At 38.7% G+C, this 24,724-nt stretch overlaps 1 protein-coding gene across 4 annotated transcripts in view; it reads right to left on the reverse strand.

Annotated features, from left to right (window-relative positions):
- Positions 1-24,724, reverse strand: part of PTBP3 (polypyrimidine tract binding protein 3) — a 63,566-nt gene that overhangs the window by 32,261 nt on the left and 6,581 nt on the right. For 2 of the 4 annotated variants that reach the window (XM_089488545.1, XM_089488530.1), the window contains exons 2-3: positions 15,410-15,443; positions 2,889-2,964 (exon numbers count right to left, since the gene is read on the reverse strand). In XM_089488545.1, the coding sequence (XP_089344671.1) occupies positions 2,889-2,964; positions 15,410-15,443 (110 nt within the window). The remainder of the gene's footprint in view (positions 1-2,888; positions 2,965-15,409; positions 15,444-24,724) is intronic. The other 2 variants (XM_089488554.1, XM_089488539.1) reach the window with 1 other exon arrangement.

Below are 24,724 nucleotides of genomic sequence, written 5' to 3' on the forward strand. Positions count from 1 at the left end.
GCGGGTTTTTCCCCACAGAGAACTCTGAAAGCATACGAATCAACAACTGACTTCTTAGAGAGTCAGCTATAAGAGTAACTAAAAGCCATTAACTTTAGGGAAAAAAATATATCAAGCAAGACAGAGCAGGAAGATATCAGCAATCCAGGGAAGTTTAAGAATGAAAGAAGATGAATGAGGGCAATTCAGTAGTACTACAGCTTGCTTTCATGATAAACCTTTTGCTAGTCTATGCACTAAATGGATGATGGTGCAGAAATTCAAGGGAGCTATTTAGAGCATTCACTAGAATATCATAAGTCATTTTTAAAAAAATCCTTTGGCTTTGCCAAAAATAGAAGGAAGGTTCAACCAATGCACACTCTAGATGTCTTAGCTAGCACATGCATTATAGCCATAAGCTGCTTTGGGAGGAAGAAGATGAGTACATTTGCCTGGGAGTTGATGCCTTGCCAACTGCTCACCCCTAACTCAAGCCAGGAAGTCCCCAATGGTGCTGCCAGCTCACCTGGCACAGGAAATCAACAGCAAAGCTACCTGGGGAAAGATTAGGAACTAGCAGGTCACTGTGGAAGTCACTTCTGCAAAGAAATACTGTAAAGGTCCCCCCCCCCCAAAAAAAAACAGTAAGACCCTCTTATTGGCTCAACTTTTCTATTCACTAAAAATTTTTGTTTAATATTTTACATAATTTTGCCTAATCCTCAGAAACATGCATTAAATATTTTAATACTCACATGTGACTTATAGCTTCATTTACTGAGATCTGATTAATGAGAAAGATTGAACTCTAGAGATATAATCAATCCTATCTTTGTCTCAAGATTTCAAAACTCTTTTTTCAAATATCTACAGCACACTGAAAGGCAGACTGAAGGCTTTTTTTCTCTTCTGAATGTTACATTTTAGGGAAAAGGGGGAATAAACAGAGATAACAACAACAACAGCTAACTTAAAAATTAATATTACGGGTAAATGGAAATGGCTGTCAATGAACACTTCTTTTGTCTTATCAAGATTCAACTATATCTGATATTTCTATGGCTGCTCTCCAGGTAGGTCAAGATCTTTTAGAGCGTTTGTACAGATCTAATTAGCTTAAATAATTTGGTGAAATCTATTAGTGGGAGGTTTTGTGCATATATAATACTGCCCATCCTTGTTATAGTAGATTACTCCATGGGCTTCGGTTCCTTCTTTTTCTTCCCACCATGAAGATTTTTTCCAAACAATTTGTCACCAATTATGTTCAGCGAAAAACCTGGTGCTGATGCAAAACCTATCATAATTACCCTTGAAACTGCTGCCAAAAGTGGCAGAGAAGGGAATGCTCACATGAAAGGAGAAGGGAGGAGCATGTGAACCAATCTAATCATAACTAGGTGACTGAACACTGTAATGCTTCTGAGGTCCCCACTTCCCCACATGCAAGTGCTGAGCAGAATGGGACCTCCAGAGAGCACCTATCTATCTTCCACCACCCATTAATGTGAATTCTCCCTTTTGTAGCAACTCATTAGGATGTTGCTGGGATTCCACTGGCATGTCCCATCTCTGATACTGCAGAGACATTTCTTTCCCTGCCCCAACCCTGGTGAAGGGACTAGACCAAGCAAAGACAAGTGAAAAAGGAGCCTGAAAGAGAGAAGTGCTTTTAAATGAAAAAGTTGTATTCTAGGTAAAACATTTCAATAGTAACAGTGTATCTCTTTACATGAAGGACCATCTTTCCTTCAGGCACAAGATTAAAAGTTACAAGTTGCAGACATATTATATCCTTGCAGGCAAGACAGGAAAAATAATAAAAGCCCCTGACCTGACTAGCTAATACATTCTCTCTGAGATTTGTAGTCCTTGATGTTCATAGGGAGCCTAGGCTCCTTTTGACCAGCCTTGATCAGCTTCCCCAGGGAGACAGGAGTCCCTTTGCTCCAGGCATTCCTTTGTTAGACGCTCTTTAGAGCCCCACCCCGCCCCCACATGGTCCTTTCTCAGGCTTTTTATAACCTCTGCTGAGAAGGATCTTGAAAATGCACATTCCTGCCCAACTCACCATCTCAATGGGCAATGGCTTTCTCATCTACCCTGTGATACTGAGCAATACTGAAATGTAATTTAACCTCTTTACATCATTTAACCATTTTGTTACCTGGATAGAAGGTCACCTGGGCTCAGATAATGGTAGGGCATATTATCACAAGCACTATCACATCTACAAAGCTTTACAGTGTCTTACATTTTAGACAAAGAATGCTGACTTGGTGGGAAACTCATCTATTTTCTATAGTTTCTATAGTTGGGAAACATGTATTTTATAGTCAGCCCTCCTTATTCGTGGATTTTTTATCCACAGATTCAAGCATCCACCATTTGAAAATATTCAAAAAAATTATAAATTCCAGGTAGCAAACCTTGATTTTCCATTTTATATAAGGGAAACCGTTTCGCTATGCCATTGCAGTTAATGGGACTGAAGCATCCACAAATTTTGTTATCCACGGGAGATCCTGGAATTAAACCCCAGCGGATAACAGGGCCTTTGTTTTGTTTAAACCTGGGTTCTTGTTTTTTTTTTTTTTTTTTGGTCTATTAATGTGTAGAACACCACCAATACTGGCCTAAATCAAATAAGAGAAGAACCAGGTTGGTTCTTCTCTTAATTGAGTCCATATGAACACTCCTCCACTGCTGCTGCAAATCCAATAGTCAGAAAAAGTTTTCAAGATGATCAGATTAGGGTGGTAGTCTCTGTCTCTGATTACATTAATATACTATGTAACTGCCGTAGAAATAAATCATAAGATGTAACTAGTTCAGAAGGCTTTTTGTCATGGAAAATAGGCAGATGGCTATCTGCAGTGTGCTGCAAAATGTGTCCTTAATCATACCTGTAGCAGGAGTAGAATTGCTCATGGTAAGAGGCCCGTACACGATATCAGAAGGAAGAAGCTCATCAGATCCACGCTGGGGGTGGGGGGAGAGAAACATTAAAATGTAAATATATCCATGCTTCATTTGGATAACTAAGGATATTTATATTAGTATCTTTTTGTCAACAAAAAGTCCCAAGATTTTACATAAACCACAAAATAATCATTTTATTTCACTCGAAAATCCCATTTTATTAAATTAAACAGTGTGCCCGTGTCATCCACAAGTGCGCCTTACGCGGCATCCAGCATATGCAGCTTATTTGCCCTATAATTAGAATGCCCCTGGTCTTCTCTCTTGTTTAAAAGTGCTGGTAAAAGAAATAAAATTGCTGAAAGCCACGTTGGGAAAAATCCTGGCGCACCCTAGAAGTAGTAATGGGGTATGCACCACAGCATGAGCCCCATTACTTCTAATGGGGCTCGAGCATATACATTTTTTCCCTTATGCAGGGGGTCCAGAACGGATCCCCCACATAAGGAAAGGGCCTATTGTACAATGCACTAAAGGATTGTATAAATAAAAATTAATTGAAACAACACTTGGTATCTAATACTTCAGGAACAAACATTCAATAAAAAGATTCTACATAAGATCCTTTTCCTACCTATTCACTGGTTATAAATAAGCTGCCATTATTGCACACTGCCACTTAAACTGGTCATCTGAAGTTTTCTTTCTTTTTATCACCAATGGCCGATACACAAATCACCCTTTATATCTTCATACTCTCTCTGAAAAGCCATATACACTTATTTAAAAAAGGCACCAACAGTCTGCAGAATGCAAAACCATTAACACAACTCTGTGGGACCACTCTGCTAAAAGCACATTGTGTTTAAAATTAACTTTCTTGGCAATTAACAACATACTTGGTTGTTAACAAGCTACTTGGCAACTAACAACCTATGGTCAGAAATGCCTATTATCAGTTTCGCCCTTTCCTGGAAGTGAGGGACCTAGAAATTGTGGTGCATGTGCCGGTAACCTCACAACTCAATTTCTGCAATGCTACTACCCTTGTGCTTAGTTAGGAAACTTCAGTTAGTGCAGAACATGGCAGCCATGTTGGTTTCTGGCAAAGCCAGAAGTAATCATGTAACACCTATTTTAAAATTACTCCACTGGCTGGCCATTAGTTTCTGGGTGCAGTACAAAGTGTTGGTTATGAGCTTTAAAGCCCTAAATGGCTTGGGCCCAACCTATCTTTGGGACCACCTCCTTCTGTATAATCCACCTGCACACTCAGGTCCTCTGGGAAGAATTTATTGCAACCTATGTAAACTAGGCTGTCTTCAAGCACCCAGAAGACCTTTTCAGCAACTGCTCCCAGATTATGGAACGGCCTGCCAGACAAGATCCGTCACATTACCATCTTAAACAGCTTTAAAAAACCTGTTAAGGCGGATCTCTTCTGGCAGGCTTTTCCTGAATAGATAACCAGTCATCAAAATTGGAATCCGTTACCCCTCTGAATCAGCTATAGCCATTGATAGAGCTATTTATCTTGCTTATTTTAAGGTATGTTTTAAATTATGAATTGTTTAACTGTTATTTTAGGGGGGGTGTTCTGGGATATGAGATTGTACAGTTTTAACTTGTAAGTTGCCCTGGTTGTCCTGGACAGAGAAGCAGGATATAAATTTTAAAAATATATATTTTTTGATCAGCACTTTTAAACAAGAGGGGGGCTAATTATAGTGCAAAGACTTGACAAAAATACAATGTTTTCTCCAAATACACTGAGGGAGGGCAAAAACCATTCACATCTACTTGGCTAGCTGCCTCTCCCTGCATTCAAGCAAGCTACCTAGTATACCAGATGATAAAAACATGCCAGTGGTAGTAGAGGTGTCTGGTAACAGTGGCAGGACTTTTGGCAAAAATAATCAGAGCTACTCATCTTGCTAAGGAACCCCTCCTCCCCATATGGTCACCTTAGCATCACTGTAAGTTGGAAATGCCTTGAAGGCACACAACTAATACTACTACAAAGAAAGAATAGACTTTGTTTCAAATCCATCACCACACACACACACACACACACCTCTCTCAATATGGCTGAAAACAAAAGCATTATGACAAACTGTAATCTGACAGGTTCAGAAGCACAGTACAACATCAAGGGAGGGGATCAGCACAATGGCAAAGATCCAGTGGTGTCTTTCCATATCTAAATATCTACAGTATTTCCATATTCAGCAGAATAAGGACCAATGAATGCTGACTTTATTTGCTCTGCAAAAACTGCTGTTGTAGCTACTCACAATGACACCACTTGCTATGTTCAATATTTCTAAGACATCATCATCAATAGTCTGAGAACACCAAGGAGCAGAAAACAGGTAGTTGAAACTCAGTGTGACTATTCCAACTCTCAGTTTTAGGATGACATGCTGCAAGGTAAGGTGGCCTGAGAGAATAATACTTGTGCTTTTGTTTTTTGATATAAAAAGCAAACTGTTCCTTCCTGCCGTCTGCAGCATCAACTCCTCTCACAAACGCTTCAACATTTCACAGCTTGTTCTTGTGTTCCACAGTACACAGTATAGTGTGATGCAACATTTGTGTTACACAAATTCTTGGTCCAGTAGGCAATATGTGAAATAAGATAGCAAATGGACTAAGTTTAAGAAATTATTGTAGTGAGCCAGGATCACATCAAGCATGCTCTTGGAGGATGGTGGTGAACGTGAAAAACTAGACTCTAGCCTGGCCTGCTTAAGATAAAAGGAAGAGATGGGTGCTTCAAGTTCAGGTTCAAGGGCAATGAAATGACAGTGGAATAACAGGAGAATCCTCCTTCTTCATATGTTAGAGTATGTACATTTGTACACCTTAATATCTAGTAAATGTTTGCTAGACCTCAATAAAAAATTAAATGGGTTTTATCCTAAATTTAGTTTGTTTGCTGCATGAGGCAGCTGCAGCAGACAAACCGCACAGCTCCCCCGCACAGCAAAAAGAAGCCACAAAAAGCAGCTTCTTTTTCCGGTGTGGTTGTGACACTGCAAGGTGCCAATGGCGCCCTTGCGGCGTCACAAGGGCACCAAGACGTGCGGACGCTAGGCGTCCGTCATGTCAAAATTGCGGCACCCATGTGCATAGGGCACCGCCATTTTGACGCCCTCATCATGTGCGAGGGACAAGGGGAGGCTAAAAGCGCCGCCCCTCGCACGTGACGACGGCGCCTCTATGAGCCCGTCTATAAAGTGCCAAAAAGTTACTTTAAAATGCAGAGTGAATTGATGGGGCTATGAACTCAAAAGGATACACACCTCTCTGTAAAAAGATACTGAGATTTGTTGTCATGACATTCTAATTTTGGAAGGATGCAACTTGCATTTGATAAGGGTGTATTTTTGAGATGAAATACAAAGTTGCATATATGCTCACCTTTTCACTGTTTTCCTTTCAATGTGAAATTAATATAAAACCAAACATAAATGTGAAATGTAACTATGTTTTCTTTTTCCCCTCTCTACCTTTTTTGTCCAATCTGCCTGAAACATAGCTGGGATGATGTCTAAGAGTACTACAATGCCTGCATGTTTCATGTCATTCAAATAGAAAATGAAGTTACAAAGCAAGAACTTGTAGAAGCCATCTCTGTGCCTCAGGTCTCTGAATATGTGGGGCAAACAGTTCAAACAGCCAACATGTGTTCTGCTTTGCATTAAGGGGGGGAAAGGGCTAAATGTCTGTTGAAATATACTCATCCATTCTCCCTACCTCAGGATGCCTTCTTCTATAAGACAAAGTGATCAAATTCCAGCTAAACTAGCTCATCTTACCTCCCTGCCTGAGGGAGCAAATAACAGTTAAAATCTGCATTATGGTGCACACAGTGATCAAACTCCAGGTTTTATTACCAGCCTAATTCTCTGCATCAGAGATCCAGAGTAGTACAACAGTTTGTGCACTGGACTACAACTTTGAAAAACAGGGTTCAAATACCCACTCTACCATGGAAATCCATCAGGTGACCTTGGACATGTCATACCCTCAGAAGGCAAAGACAAATCTACTTTGAAATATAATAATAATAATAATAATAATAATTATTATTATTATTATTATTATTATTATTATTATTACTTTGAAATATATATTTTTTGCTAAGAAAACTCCATGATAGGCTCACCTTAGGGTTGCCAGAAGTCAAAAACAACTTGAAGGCACACAATAATTATTTGCATCATAATGGAAAATATTATCTTAACAGTACCTGTTCTAAGTTTCACTTACTTCCCTGCTGTACCCCTTCAAAGTCATCCTTGTAATCTCTAGGCTCCTCTGGCCTCGAGACTCTCTTCTCCCAAAACGTTTTTAGAAGTCAATTTTAAAGGACAGCTCTTTTGTCTTAAAGCAAGATATAGGTCCCGCCACACTTTGGTTCCCCCCCCCCCCCCCCAATTTCACAAGATTGGTACAAAATTTCAACCTGAAGTTACCAGAGAAGACAAGATGGGTCTCCAGTGAAGTCAACAGAAAGCTTCATGAACAAGAGTACCAAAACATATTTGTTCATGTCAGCAGGGCAGATTGAAATAAGCAAAAAGAAATGTAATTTAGATTCTATTTTCCCCTGAAACTTCTTCATTTCCTAGTCTAAATCTTGCAAGTTAACCATTTTAATTTACAGTCAGATTACTTATACCATTTTTAATAAATCTTGGTATTTTTCATACATTTCATGTGCTTGTCATGACTTACAGAAGGAAATGTTTTTAAAAAAATATTCCTTTATAGGGTCTATCAGTACACATCATAATCTGTGAGGCTCCATTGAAGAAAAAACGAAATTTTTCACTGGACAATACTGTATTGTTTTCTCTTGTCAATCTTGCATTAGCTATATCATATGTTTCAATGTTTTGGTTTTGCTATATCATTCCGAATTTCCCTACACATTGAACCATATTTTCTTTGAATAATGACAATGCAGGTTGGTCAAAACATGTTGGAATGCTCCAGGACTACAAAAAACAAAGTTCCAGTGCAACAGTGGCAGTATATTTGTGCAGCTTTGGATTGAACCCTGTATTTTCACCATTTTAAGAAAATAACACAAATTTGAAAGCATTCCTTGGTGGATATTTTACAAGTTTTATATACAATCATTTGTATACCCCTCCTACTCACATAGCTTTAAAACATTTGAAATACAGATTGCTCTTCATTTTTCCTAAAAAGACCTTTCCTCCAGGCAAGACAAAATCAGGACAACCAACAAGGCATCCATTATAACTGCCGCTCTAAAAATCAAGAGTTTGTCCCTCTGGGAATGCTTATACAGTGGGCTGTTGGTATCTGCTAAGGTTTGGTTCCATTACCTGTCATGGATACCAAAACCCATGGATGCTCATGTTTCATTGCATACAGTAGTGTAGTAAAATTGTGTCCCTTATAAAAAATGGCAAAGCCAAGGTTTGCTTTTTGGAATTGTTTTGTGTGAATATTTTCAAGCAGTGGATGGTTGAATCCATGGATATGAAAGGCTGACTGTACTGTCTTATAATCTTAACAACAACAACAACAACAACAATGCTGAAAGAGATGCATTTTGATTGTGTTACACTTTGTTAGTTCCCCAGTCTTGCTGAAACTGTCCTGGTTGCCTGTTTTCTTTAAGGAACATCAATTCTTTTTCCTAGTCTTTCTATAGAAGCCTCATGCAGTTTTATAAGATGAATAACTAAGCAAAAGCATACCATTCCAGAAGTCCCAAGCTGAGAAGAGATTTGCTGTTAAGATTCAAAATTCCTATGTTTTTTAACATTTAAGTTCAAACATTAATTTGTTATGAGTGAAGTAACCTTATACTTGTAAACAGCTTCCAATATCACTTACATACAGGTGTGGTGCCAAAGTCAGGTGTCAGTTTCAATGTGGAAATTCACACATAAAAGTCCTCTTCAGAACCTGGCTAAATCATTCTTAGGCTAATTCACATGTATGTATCTTCACAATATTGCAATAACAGCTTTCTGAGCACCTTGCAAGAAGGGCAAAATACAAATCTAAATGTAGATACATTTAGAAGCTTTAAAATGGCAAGGGAGCACTATAGTTTTTACATTCTGTGGTTAAGTATTATGAGTGAGAGTTCTTCTAGACTGGTCAAAAAAAAGTATAAGTTCTTGGAATATAACCCCATGGGTTTTGATATGTGTCTCCTTTTACAGCCATTCATTTCCATTCTTGATTATTATTTTTTAGTAAGAATTCTTAGATTTGCACTAGGGCTTTTCCAAAAGCCCTTTTTTATGGGATCCTATGGCTTGAAAGGAAAAATTTCCCATCCTCTCTATTTTAAAATGGTTTCTTACAATTAGAATGCTATAATGCAAAAACTGCTATTTTACTGAAGCACTGTAACTGTAAGGGGGGGGGGGGGAATAAAGAGAAAAGGAGACCTCCCCTCCGAATTGAAAGGAAGCCCATTCAAGAATGGGAATAAAGTGATGCAGTTGGTGCTGGGAACTGCCAGAAAATAGCCTTGGACAACAAAAATGTCATTCAGCATTTTTACCACACACACACACACACACAACTATAGCAATAAATACTGCAGATTCCCAATACATTTGCCCTATCTGCAAGAACTGAACTAAGCCTACAGAAAGAATACATTTCATAATGCAAATTACCCAAAGGAGACAGCAACAATCTTCACTAACAACAAAACCATCTCATTTCGCTACCAGTTCAACAAGTTGAGCAGCAATCTCCCTAGAAACAGGGCTGTTAGTTTAACAGAGAGGGAGGGAGAGCAGCTGTTTCAGTCTTCCTTTTGCTCTGCCAGGGTTAGCAGACAGCTAGTTTCATTGTCTAATGTATCAATTATTGAAGCTCATTGCAAGATCAGTATCAAGATACTCTGGGCCTAACGAAAAGCATACAAGACTGTAATTAAAGAGCCACTGAGAAAGAATGTCTATAACTCAAGGAAAGGATTCAGCGTCTATACAGAACTAAGTGGAATAATAAAATCAAGATAGTTGAAACCGCCGAGTCTTTACTAAAACATTCATCAACGAGCTAAAAATTTCCTTAGAATTCTCTTTTCACTAAATTGAAAGGGGGAGGAGGCAATATGCTTTCAGAAACTGGTGGCATGATTTGATTTAAAATAGGCTGTATATAATGTGCAAATATTAACCCATTCTGTACATATGTATGGTTTGATAGATAGATATAGATATATAAAATCAGAGTGGACCAAGTATCTTCTACTCCAGATGCTTTGCTTCTCTTTCCTGGAAAACCCTAACACTGGGCTATGGTAGCCACAAATCCAGACGACACAAGGAGGAGGAAGGCAAGAGAGTGGCAGCATAAATTATTCTAATATATTAACTCTATATATATCATCTGTATGAAATTAAATACAACAGATCTCTGCAAAGAACCAAAGAAAGGCCACAAGAAATGTTTTGAATTAGAAATTGTACCTTTAAAAAAAATTCTATGGTTCATTACAGCACAATATTTGACAGCAAGCTAAATGAGGAAAGGGTTGAAATATAATGTACAGCAATTAAGTCAAGCCTCTTAGCTCTTAACACTTTGAAATGTTGCTTATGAATGAAAAATAAGAATGTTATTAATGTGGTACAGTCACATATTTTGTATTTCCCACATCTGCATTTCCTTCATGTTTCCATTAGCACTGTAGAATTCTGCCAGTCTACTTGAACTTTCTTGGCCTCAAATAATGCAAACAAATGTACAGGTGACAGGTCTCAAATATTTCAGCGGGCAAAAGCTAGAAGAATCTGTAACTGTAGAGTGTCCAGATCAGTGAGGGGCTACAAAAATCCTGGTATCTGTATAAAACATAGACCTAGTACACCTTCAGCATTTTTTAAAAATACATTCTTAGTAAGGCTCACTATGTATATTTCAAATGGTTAAATGTAATTGATTTCAATACTACCACAGGTAGGCCAAGTAATGAAGTTTAATGTTAACTTGTAGCATTTATTAGAAATAAAAATACATTTCCAGGGTTTGCTGACCGGGGGAGGGGGGAACACAGCAGATCCAAATAACCCACACACAAAAAAGGAAGAACACCTTTAACTCAAAAGCCCCAGCAGTGAATATACTGCCACCTAGTCATCATTCAGTTCAAACTAATGATTACAACCTAAACTGCAAACAAAGTGCCAGATTGAAACCAACAGAATGTGACATCTAAATCCCATGGCAACACAATTTCTATAACAGAGCCAATGCTACCTCATAAGACAGCATCCTGAAAGAAACTGCTGTTTCTAAATGAGAGATTTGTTATTATATCAGCATACCTCCCTTAACAACTTCTCTGAAAAAGGAGCTCCTTTTTAAAGTCTTTTTATGCCTCCATGGGTCCTCGCTCCCCCCCCCCCTTTGTCCTCTGTCTAGCTGGAGGTTTGTTTTCTTTAGCAAGCATCAGCAATGGGAGGATAATGAAGGACAGCGGGACAAACACAGACTTCTGGTATCAGGTTGCAGCACCATGCCTGCAGTAAACAATGCAGTAAATCTTCAGCTGGGAAAGAATGGGATTCTACTCTAGCCAATCCCATTGTAGCAGCGTGTGCCTATCTACAATGGGCAAGATAAACAGAATCCCTTGCTGACCACAAATGAATGGGAAAACAGAGAAAAGCAGAAAGCAGATATGTCTAACTCATCACCTACACCCAGCGTAGAAATATAGATGTATAAAAGAATTGACACCTAAGAAGAAATACTAATAAAAGTGGCTCTTGATCAATGTCCAAAAAAACCCATCCATCCCTGGATGTATTTTGGAAGAAGCCTTCAAGTGGTTTTTAGAAGGTTTTATATGCTTTTGTGTACTTCTGCAGGCGTACCTGGCCTGTTTCTTAATTTCACATGTGCATACTGTTTTGGATTAAATTTGTTGAATTACACTTCTGTTTTGTGATGCAGGAACCTATTCCTGTTCTTTCCATGTTATTTCCACCTCTGGTACCAAATTTTCTGTTAAAAGTAATGCCCAGACACACATCTACTTCATTAAATGAGGTATATTTGTTTATGAATTTTAAATTTACAATTGTATTCAGGTTTTGACCTGTAACAATAAAATGCTGAAGTTAAGAACATCCACAACTAGCATCTCTTCCTAGTAATTAAGTCAGTCATAACTAGGAAACTAGTCTGATCATCCACAGATATGGAAATTACAATGATAATTCAAAATGCCAACTTGCATTACAAATGTGGGAAACTTGACTGCACAATTTGTGGCATATATGATCCAATGGATAAATTATGGAATAGCTATTGGAGGACAAATTGAGAGATTTAGGCGAGGAACAGAGCGCCAAAAAGAGGCACCAGGGATGCGCCTCTGCAGCGCTACAGCAGAAGCGGCTCCTTTTTGTGGCGCAGTTGCGCCACCGCAAACCACCAGATGGCGTGATGGCGTCGCAGATGCGCAGCACTGTTTGGATGCTGCACTGCTGTGACGTCATAGCTGTGTGCGTCGTGTGGATGGTGCTGCGCAGCTGCGATGTCCTCATCACTTGCTAGGGTTGCAGGGCGCGTGCATGCGCCACCCCAAGGCAACCCTAGCACGTCACCATGACGCCGCAAAGGGCCGGTATGTACCGGGCCATAGAAGTGCATTTTCTTCATTTTATAGTGGGAAATCACACTCAAGAAATATCCTGGTTGGCAATGACAAATTTACTATAAAACAAAACAAAACAAAACAGAGAAACGTTCTTCTGGTGGGAGAATGGCTTTGATCCTTTCCTGAGCAAGCTTGATAGTCCAAATGCATTACATTTGTATAAAGTTCAGGAAAAAACACGAAAAAGCACGATGTATGCAAACATTGACATGTTGTACATATCATGGTATATGGATATAGAACTACTGATCTGACTAAAACTGCAGAAAGCTGTTTCCAATCTATGCAGGAGACTTATTTATCATTCTGCTGAAATAATACTGCTCTTAGATGAACATGATGGATTATGACACACGTAGGAAAACTTTAGATTTGCAAGGATCTGCTTTTCACTTGAACCCAGAAGACCACCAACAGGTTTGAGGTGTAAAGTAAGGTGTAAACAGCAAGTAAGCTAATTAGCTTACTTGCTAATTAGCTTACTTGCTAATTAGCTTACTTGCTGTTCACCACTATGATCTTTGGAATAGCGGTATATAAATAAAACAAATTATTATTATTATTATTATTATTATTATTATTATTATTATTAAAGTACCTGCTCGTGAAAATGGATTTGCAGAGCAAGGTGCCTCTTCTAAGCCCAGATATTTTTCAGTGCTAGAACCTTAGTCTGCACACAAATTAGGTTGTATACAATTATGTTCCCATTTCCTCCAAAAAAAATTGCCTAATTGATGAGAAATAAAGGTGTTTTGTTGCTGATCCTATTTTAAACCCACTGAGAGTTGAAGATAGTTACTAATCTACTGCATATCACTTGGAAATCCACCAGTAATTCCTGAGCTACCTTTTTTCTGTCCCTGCACTAGAACTCCTTGGAAGCTATTATGCATTCCTCAGAGATTAATATAGAAAAGTGGACAAGATTTCTAGAAAGAATCTTAATCTAAAAGAAATATAGGTAAGTAAAATTACTATTATTCTTCCCCAAACTATGTTTATCCTCAATTCAGTAACAGCCATCTGAAAACTTCTAAAGTGAGCTCAACTTTTCCTCATCTCTTAAATCTGGAAAGATCTTAAACAGGCCTCCAACTAATATTCTCATCATCTTCTCCATTTTTCCTGCCATTCAGCATGATGCGGAACCAGTATCTACATGCTCATATAACATTTTTTCACCAATATCCAGGGAAGAAAGAATGTAAACTTTCCTGTTTGGAAGAAGGTTTGAAGGTAAAATCTCCAATATGAGGAATATACACCCTGCTGTGCCATCATTACTGACTGCTTTCAAAGTGAAGGCAGGTAGATCAAGGCAGGTAGATCAAATCAGAAGCAACCCGTTTGGGGGAGGGGATCAGAAAGTCACTGGAAAGATTTTCTGAGCATGTAACTGGGCCTCCCTGTATCTGTGTATTCTCACTAAAGGCAGGGGAACAGGCTCCTTACCTAAAAGATAATGTAGGGCAAATTTCCTATCTCATAAAATGGATGAGTCAAATTCACAAGAAAAAGAAATACACATTCTAATCTAAGCCTTTACTGGCATTCAGATGTTACAAGCTGGACTAATTAGGCATAACACTTTGTTTTAGGTTTTTTTTAAAGCATGAACAGTTTCCAACTGTAACCATTACATAGTAGAACTTACCATTCATTTATTTGAAGCCCTGTATCACTCAAAAATCATACTTCCATTTCTATGTGAATACACCATTTTACTATGACTGCAACTCAGAAAACTGAAAATATATTGTCTGAATATTAGAGGTATTTATAAGAAGTATCATTCAATTAATGGTTCAGCTTTAAAAAATGTCAATGTAACCAACTCTCTACGCAGTTACTTCTTGCCAGATTCACTCGTCTTTTTGGTATCTCAAATCTTAGCCCCCCTCTTTTTTTTCCAATTTTGTACTTTTTAGTAGTTTTCAGTAACTTGTACAAAAAGTTTAAATATTTTGTCTCCTCCCACCACCCAAACCCACATTCTTGTCCATGCCTGCAATTCTGTTCACTTCCATTTTATCAAAGAGTAAGCCCCATTTCTTCATTGAGCTGTACAGGATTATCTTAGCTGAGATGGACAGTAAAGAATGTAATAATAGGATACTATGTTTCACTGACATTGTACCTCTGGGTTATATTAACCCCAATTAACTGGAAAATTTTATAGTGAGTAGGGATTTGGCATACACTATATTTGAACTAGAACTCCTGTTGGCAAGGGCTAAAAGAAGCTGCCCCCTCTTGACGTTTGTACATTACTTACCCTAGCTCTCTATCTTTCAACGTAAGTCCAACAACATTTCGCATCAATGATGGGGAAGATAGTATCAATTAGACTACTACTTACAAAGTACTATTTACTTTACAAGATGTATGACTACTCAATTTTTTATTCTTGAAATTCTGAAGAGCACAGACCAACCAGACATATTCAACAATACTGAAATGAAAGGGCTGCTACAACAGTTTAGTCATTTAAAGAGTGCTTTTAAACTATTTTTTATCTATATAGCTCAAACAGGGATAGGGCCCAACTTTTCAGAAGCTATTTTTTAAAAACTGGATTCTCAGACCCAGAGTTTGAGTCCTTAAGATCTTTAAGTCTCCAATCTACTAATGACATAATGTTGAATTGGAAGGAACACAACTGTGAACCTATATGAACTAAAGATCCACAGAGGGAAAAATAAGAATGAAACAGAGCAACGCCACAAGAAAAAGGGATGCATATAAACAATGTGTTATCCAAAAATTAAAAAAAATATGAGATTAACAAATGCATATGAAAGGACAGAAAGAGATGCCTACCTTTAAACCGACTGCTATAAGATCTGTAATAACACTGTGTGAAAAAAAAATGGGAGAAAATGGTAAAGTTAGAAAAGTAGTTATTGCATAGGTAGTGGTAAATAAAGCTAATGGAAGAAAAAATATTGAAAGAATGAAATGAGTTATGGAGTGTTTTGCAAAATAAATGGGACAGTTCAGTAACACAGTAATGAAAAAGAGAAGTTTCATTGGAACAAGCAACACAGAAATCCACACAAAACTCAATGAAGGATTTTGGTACATCTCACATAAAAAAGGACAAACAAGGTAGCTTTTTCCTTCACCTGCCAAAAAACATTTGGGTTATATTGCTACTGCTTTGGGAGCAAAAAACTATCTATGGCCACATAAATAAAATGAGAAGCAGTCAGTTAATTCCACAGCAAATTATTTCTGTGGCATGTAAGGAAATGTAAATACATGACCATGCTACCTACACTTTGTCCTTAAGTTCATTAAAGTAATAAAAAGGCAATTTCTCCTGTATTTTTTTTCCACGAACTGTCCATTTACTAGCTGCCATTGCTGCAGAGTAACAGTATGAACCCATGAGAATACAGTAAACAGAGAAGTCATTGTCAAACAGGTAGAGAAGTACTCCATGGAAAATGCTCTCATCAAATCAAGAGCAGAACCATAAACTCCTTTGATGTAGAACATGCACATATAAAAACTCGACCTCCCAACTTCACCCGCAGAAACACATTTCAGCCAGACTACATTAAAGTAACATGGCATAATAAAAGTATGATTGTTTTTGAAAGACTTAGATTTAACCTAGTTCAAAGCAAGTCTAGCAACTAATCAAATACTTTTGCCTTTCTTACACCAAAATGGATTTCAGAGTAAAGATATGCTCTTAAAATGAAGAGAACAATTTTGCCCATCAATGTGCCTCAAATAATCAAGAAGCCATATATAATGTACCTAGCAGATCAGTACTTTGCATGGAACCTGATTTAGAAACATATGTATTGTGTCATATTTAAACATCTATGTACAATATATTCTGGATTTCCTTCAAAACTGCCACTATATAATATGTTTACAATCAGTTAGCTACAAATTAAAGGCAATGTATCTTGCTGCTAATGAGTACAAATTAGAAACTGAGGCCTTGCAAGTAGGACTTAGGTAGAAGAGAAGAAATACCAAGAACCAGAGAGAAAGCTTCCAGTCTTTGCTTGCTGCACCATACTGCAATTCAAGAAAATAATGTTTCTAGATTTCATCTTTCTTCTATTTAATGACTCAAGATTATCTTTTTGTTGCTGGTACTTGCCCTGGCAAGCATAAAGGGACAGCACAAATTTATAGTCTGAACAGGTACCACAAAGCATAATTATTTAATTTTACATCTGAGGAAATAAAAACCTATCAAATGTCAGTCAAAGGAGCAAAATATGGGCTAAACATAGGAAGATAGTCTATGGTGCTATGCATGTAAACTATGGGCTCATTCACATTATGAAATAACCCAGTGTGGAAACCGGATTACTTCCGGGTCGTTCATATTTGCACCAAGCGCACTCACTGCACTTTTCAGGGGGGCTGGCAAAAAACCCACTTAACTGGGTACTTTTGAATCTTTTTAAAAGAGCCACAAATGAGAATGCACTGTTGATTCCATTCAGAGCACTCAGGAAGGGAGGGGCTATGTGCAGAGGGGCGGAACATACACATCCCACTGATCATGCCCTGCCGGCAAAGCGCCATAGTTTTTCCCTCTTGGCACTTGGTTGCAGGGGTGAAGAAACTGGCTCCATAAATACAGTGGATTCAAACTTCCCGTGCTTCTGAAAGTGGTCCCTTTAAAGCAATGACCAGCTTTTTTCCTCTTCTGACAGTGAATTAGTCCCCTTATCTGCACTGATGGCTGATTCCCAGAGCGGGGTTCTCTTAGGAGCATGAGACAGTGGACCTTTTGAAAAAAATAAAATCTGACAGCTTATGCGCACCGATGCTTTTGTGTGGTAAACATAGTGGGAACTTCGATTTGGTATTGCATCATTGAATCTCTCCAGATCTTCTTGGTATAAAAACGTGAGTGTCAATGACCCCCACGTATGTGAATATAGCAGGAGAGCCCATGTTTGCCACAATTACGGTTCTTCTATGATTCTTAGACTGATTCTTTCAGTTCTTAGTTGAAGAAAGTATGCAGTACATTGAAACATAACTGGATTGCTGCAGAAACAGTGATACAACAGTTATTAATTGACAATAAGTCTATTAAAGTTATGTACCCATGGTAGATTTTTAAAAGATTCATAATGAACAGAGAGGCAGGGCTTTCTCCTTCCCACGGCCACATCTTTCCTCCAGTATTTAATTTCATACCTCCATGTATTTAGAGTCATTATGGTGTAGTGGTTTGAGTGTTGGACTAGGGACACTGGAAGACCAGAGTTTGAATCCCTGTTCAGCCATGGATACCCATTGAATGATCTTGGGCAAGTCACTCTTTCTCAACCTCTAAGGAAGGCAAGGACAAACCTGATCTGAACAAATTGAGCAACAAAACAAAATAAATCCCCGATAGCTTCACTTTAGGGTCATCATCAATGACTTGAGGGCACACAAAGTATGTGTTTTAAGAGCTGCTTGTTTTATCAATTGTGTAGATAAAACAAATGGTAAAACTAAAATACAAAATGACAATATGAAATTTCAACTATCTGTTTGCAAAACCCACAAGTAAGCCAGGATCTCTAATGTCTGTGTCAAAATACCACTCAAAATGGAGCAGATGTAGGATTAAAACAGGTTTAGAACTGCTACAGTTCTTAGGCAAGATATTTTAATGATGATGAGCATTTGTTCCAAAAACACCATGATCATTACCTGCACAAAATAGTATCAGATGTGGTAACAGAGATAATGCACAGTATGTTTTCTTTTTTAGCCTCTTTTACCAAAGCAATATAATGGACAAGGACTGACATTCTAGCTGATGGAGAAAATATAGGCATGCCTCACTTAACTAGGCCTCAGATAACAAAGCTTCTTTTTCCAAAGGCTTTTTATGCTCACCCAGCCCCTCTTTTCCTCTTAATCTTCTGTCTAACTCAAAGTTTTTTAGCAACATCAGCAAAATGGTGAAGTTCAGCTGGAGAAACACAGATGCAGAAACACACTGTGGTAAACAAAGCAATAAACAAAGCTTGAGCTGGAAAAGAGCAAAATTTTACTCTCAATGATCTACTGTAGTCATGTATTTTTGTCATACTTTGGTCACATGATGAGAAAACATGACTCATTAGAAAAGACAATAATGCTAGGAAAAGTGGAAGACCACATACTAGATGGAAGGATTCAATTAAGGAGGTCACAGATATGAACCTGCAAAAACTGGGAAGAGTAGTGGAAGACAAGGTGTCTGGGAGATGTTTCATCCAGAGTTGCCAAGAGTCAAGACCAACCCAAGGGTGGTTAACAACAACAAATGCTTGCCTACAACAGACAAGCTAAAGAAGCACCTGCCTCCAAAAGCTCTTACAAACTGTGGGGCAGGACCCCTCAGGAGATGTCATAGTTCCTGAATGAGGCACAAGAAGTCAGTCTGCAAGTTCAGTAAATGTGAAAAAGAAGAGCAGGCCTCTCTCTGTATATCTACTGTTGAGGAGTAACTCGTCCCTGCAAAGGAGCCAAGTGAAGTATCCTTTTCAATGCATTTCCTGCTCTGCTTCTCTAAACGTGTTCCATCACTGGTGCAGTAGGCGCATGACCCTTATGACCATGAGGTGCGTAGAGGCCAGCCAGCCTGCCTGCCTGCCTGGGATGAGAAGGAAAGAGGAAGAAGAAGCTGCTGAAAAGGCACTACAACTGCCTCTCTGTGCCTCAAGTCAGAGAGTTGCTTCTTGCTATTTGATGATCTGGCTGGGGGGATTGCTCTTCATTGTTTTTCAGGGAACCCGTGCTGGGGGGGAAGGAGTAAGGACAACATTGAAAAGCAGCCCACAAACTCCTCCTGGCTTGAGGCACGCTGAGGTGGGGTACTGTGCCCCTAACACCTGCAAATGTTTGGGGTCAATTGTACTTCATTGAGCAAGGGGAGGATGTCACAGGAGTTTAAAAAGTTTTTGAAACCACTGCTTTACACAGCATGTAAGAACAGCCAACCACAAGGAAGAGGGGAGATCATCAGATGAGTCTGCCTCACCAAACAGAAATCAAAAGAAAAGAGGAAGATGGTGAAAGAAAATATTATCCCTGTAGAAATCCTCAAAGAATTCTTTAAGTAGTGTTTAAATCTTCAGACTGCTTTTAATAATAATAATAATAATAATAATAATAATAATAATAATTATTATTATTATTATTTGTATCCCGCCTCTCCCTGTATTGAATCGAGGCGGGTAACAAACAAAAAACAATGAAAACACAACACAACAAGCCACAAGTAAAAACATAACAAGACATATCAAATCCCAATTCCCTATCTCCCTCTTACCCTAAAATAGCGTTAAAACAACAATTCCCAATAAAATGCTCCCAATAAAATAGTCAATAAAATCAATCACGATCACAGTCCGGTGGGAACAGCTATGCAACTGGAGAGTGAAAACTCCAAAGAGGTCAGTTTGGGAAGGCTTCAAGCAGCTAGGTGGCTGCTCCAACCGCAAGGTGACCAGATGGGGCAGTACCGAGGCTGACTGCCACCATGGTCTGCAACAGACCACCAGCAAAGAATGCTTTTTGGTGCTCCTTTTTTGCACTGGGTTTGGGCTACCTTAGGGGGCCACAGTGTGGCTTCAGTCATCCGAACACCACACTCCTAGATCTGCCTGAAGGCGGTGCTTTTGGCCCATCTGTTTCGGGCCTTAGTTATGCATAAGTTAGCTGACCTTGATGTTTCATATTCTATGTATGTATTGTTAATTCTGAATAAAATGTTCACTGAAACACGCTCTTCTTTTTCAATGTGGGAACCTATCTCTCTTCTTTCCACATTATTTCTACCTCTGATCTCAAATCTCCACCCCTTCTCCTGTGTCTTCTGGCTGGCTTGCCTCTTTGACCTTGGCCCTGTTTCAGGCTGGGCAGAGATGATGCAGAGAAACTCTTTGCCATGGCTTTTGGCTGGCCTGTCCTCTGAACCCTGGCCCTGAATGGGCTGGGCAGATATGCTGAGAAGGGAAGTTTCCATAACTTCTGGCCAGTTTCCTCACTGATCCCTGGCCCTAAACGGGCTGGACAGAGGTGATGTGGAGAAACAGAGACATGGAGGGGATAATCCTCACCATCTATTTCCACAGTTCCCATGTGCTGCAAAGCTGTTTGCATAAACTGTGCTCCTACCATGAACGGGGGCAGCTTTGGAGGAGAGGGAGAGTTATAGGCAAAGCCAAGACCTTTCTCTAATCCTGGGAGCCCTTGCCATATTCAGTCTTTCTTCATGATTCCAAGGCAGTAAGAGAAACGAAGAGAAGGAAAAGGACTGGAGTGGCTGTAGTGAAGAAGTTGCAGAGCAACAGCAAACACATCCTACTGGAGTGATAGGCAGGACAAGACTGGCCTTCAAGGGTTAGTTCCACCCACGTGGGGTCGCCAGAAGGTCTCTTTTTTTACTTCCTGCCTATTGGAGTGGGTGGGAGGAGCATAACCCAAACTACAGGATGTGGGGGTCTTATCTACTGGGAACTGCCCAGGAACACAACTACTTTGTTAATTGAGATATAGCTGCATACCAAAACATATTCAGCAATGTTTCAAAACCAAAACAACCCCCCCCCCCACACACACACAAAACCCAACAATCCCAAAGCAAAGCTGAATGGAAGAAACTAATTTATGATATGAACAGTTCATGAGGTCAGCCTTAAGAATTGCATACTATGGTTAGTAAATACATACAAGTATAATGACCATAGTTTGCTTCAGAACTAAAGACAAAAGTTTGCTTATGAAATGAGTGCTCTGAATTGCCACAGACTCGTCAGGACTATACACCAAGTCACTATTATAAGACCAGGAGTATATCACTATTCAATTTGTTCAACTACAAAAATACAGTCACATGTCCCATAAGCAGTCACAGTGCCAAACATTCATCAGAAGCATTCAGATCCAATTCAAGTACTGCCTGAAAATTGCTCATTTAAATCTATTCCACTGCACCCACTGCCAGGAAGCCAATGGGTAGAATAGCACTGAATCATCATCACAGATCCAATAGAAACTATTCCTCTTGATAGTGTATTTAGGATTACAACAAGTATATGAACTCGTAGCCCATGGTTGAGAAGCATCCTGCAGCCGTATCTCCTCAGTGCTTAAATATTACTTCAAGTTAGTTCCCAAACTGTCTTATTCCAAAGCTATTAACTACAGTTCCCTTTCTGAATGTAATGGGAGACTATGAATAACTGCAGCTTCCCAGTGCAACGGAAAGAAGCAAAGCAGCACAGAGGCTGGGTGCAGGTGCACAAAACTCAGATGTTGCTCATTTATTCAACCTGGATAACATCTATTCAGAGGCATAATTTTTTGTCTAATTTAGAATCAACACAGCCTTTCATAATAGGTGTCATCACTGGATCATATATTATCCAAAGGGGAAAAATAAAAATGCAGAGGAACACTGTAGTATTCTACCCATCTTTTTGCATTGGATACATACACAATTTGGCTTGTACATACACCCTTACACAGCTACTAGATTTATGGAACAATGAGTTAACTGGTCATAACTTACAGTCTCAATGACTTCTCAGTATGCCTAAGTCTGGATCCAGCCCAATGTGTCTCTGAGTAATGAGGCTCAAGATTGCTTACTAGATTTCATAATTAGATGAAAATTAAAATCATATATGCTAAGCAAGTTGTAATTGAGGCATTTGTGGCAATGTAAATCAAGGTCTGGTAAAAAAAGGTGTTACATATAGTTAAGTTCCCCAACACACATACATGCACCATTTCTATTTTTCCCTGAAAAAAATGCCAAAGAACTTCCCTAATTTTCTCTAAAATTTTCAGGATTTTATCTCTTCTGCCTATGGGCTCCTTATATTTTCTGCTCATATTAGAGAGCAATTAGCCCAATAACCATAATAACAAACAAAATGTTAATATCTGGGTAGGTGGTAGAGAAAAATAATCAATTTAACAAGGTAAAATTAATGTTAGGCTGAAAATTGTTTAGGCTTTCCCCCACAATCGTTCATGGAGGTGTTTTCTGTGATTCCATGCACCTCTGACATCATGGAAAGGAGGAAAAGATCTTTATCATTTTTTTCTCAAGGACTAGGACTGTTGCTTAAGCATAGAGTATCCAAAGGTTTGCTTGATCTTTAAAATCAACAAAACTTTTTCTAAAAACCTCTGCTGCTTTTCTCCTCCTGTGCTTTCTGAATGGCTTCTGAATGATGCAATGGGAAACTGCAATGCTTCTCTGCAAGTCCTTTTGGGAAGTGTGGCCATGAGGAACCATAGGACCCACTTCCCAGATAAGCTTGGGACAACCCATGCTTCCTAAGAAACTCAGTATAAGGATGAAATTGCTACCTTGCGTGCCTTTGTAAGGAAAAGCAACATTACAATAAAATCAACATTATACTCCCTCTGCTTAGACATTTTATCATATTACCTAATGCATCATGCTACGCCATTCATTCATTTCCCTATATTTTCTTATATCAATGTCAATCAATGTTTTTTTTAATAAAATATGTTTTGATATGCAGGTTCAAATAATACACTTTTCTGGAACTACCATCAGTCCTCTGTGTCCATGGATTTCCCCCCCGTGGATTCAATCATCCATGGCTTGAAAATATTCAAAAATAATCTAAATTCCAAAAGCAAACTTTGTTTTTGCCATTTTATATTAGGGACATCATTTAGGGACATCATCAATGGGACTTGAGCATCCACAGATTTTGGTATCCATGGGAGGTCCTGGAGTCAAACCCCAATGGATACCGAGGGCCCACTGTATAAAGATTTTAATCATTACACATTGCATGAAATCATCAAATACAAACTGGGAGATTCCATTTTCATTGAAGCCAATGTAAAGCACTCCTATTATAAATGTAAATTCATGCTTCTCAAAATGGAGGATGTGATCAAACCAAAGATCAAAACACACTCCCAGACATGGAAAATCCCTGCTCCTTAAGTCCTAATAACCTCCAAGGAGGGGGAAAAAATGGAGGACACTTAGTTGATCGTCCACTTCTTATATAAACAGACCAACCTTAAGATATGTATAGGTACAGTTGTCCCTCCATATTCGCTAGGGTTAGGGGAACAAGACCCCCGTGAATATGGAAAAACCGCAAATAACAAAAACACTGTTTTTACCTGAGAGGACACCTCTCTAGGAATGTCTAGGTCCTCCAGTGCAACTCTGTGGTCAATGTCCAACATACACTGACCATAGAATGGCACTGGAGTAGCTACAAATGGTCTTTCAGTGCAACTTTTAGTTAAAGTTGACCACAGAGTAGGACTGGAGGACCTAGACAGTCCTAGAGAGAACATATTAATGAAATCCGTGAATAATCAAAGCTGCAAATATCAAAGCCGCAAATATGGCGGGATGACTGTATATGTATTTCATTACTTTTATTCCAAGAAAACCATGAGGAACAGGAAAAAGAAAAGGGTCAAGCAGATTACATTGTTTCAATCTGTAACTAGACTGAACATGAACAGGGCTGGGAAACAATGTTGCAAAATTTTCTTCTTCCTCTGAAATGTGATGGTTTGCAATGATTAAGGAGAGGAAAAACAAAAAGAAGCAGTTATTCACACAGCAAGAATATCATCCAATTATGGCACAATGAAAGGTAGATACATCTCCATTTGATCAGTGGCACAAACATTAAGAGTGATGTTTCAACTGCAGCAGCTTCAGTGACATTAAGAAAAAAAGTAGCCAGCTTTCTAATAGCAATAACATTATTGTACAACATGCCTGAGCTTCAGTAAGAGATCTGAGTTCAAGCATAAGGCATCTTCCTTTTTTCTGTATATGAACTTGAGATCTACCTCCTATGTTGCCTTTGTGAAAATGAAAATTAAGTGCAGCAGTACCTCCAAGCAAATCTTTAATATTTAGCATGAATCTCTTTTCTCCAAACATTAGAATACATTTCATGGCCTTTAGTTTTTTACAACACCAATTTTAAAAGTGTGGAAATGTGCAATGTTAAAAGATAACCTAAAATCCAACCTCCTTCTCTATAGCTTGCAACTAGTAAACAATACTAGAAATGGACTTACAGCCATCCTATTGGTCACTATTTGATTAGAAATGGAAACATTTATGGAAAGCAAACCAGCCAT

The sequence above is a fragment of the Sceloporus occidentalis genome, unplaced genomic scaffold, assembly GCF_023333645.1.
Source record: "Sceloporus occidentalis isolate IW3139 unplaced genomic scaffold, rSceOcc1.0.p SCAF_1, whole genome shotgun sequence".
In the NCBI taxonomy this organism is placed as follows: domain Eukaryota; kingdom Metazoa; phylum Chordata; class Lepidosauria; order Squamata; family Phrynosomatidae; genus Sceloporus; species Sceloporus occidentalis.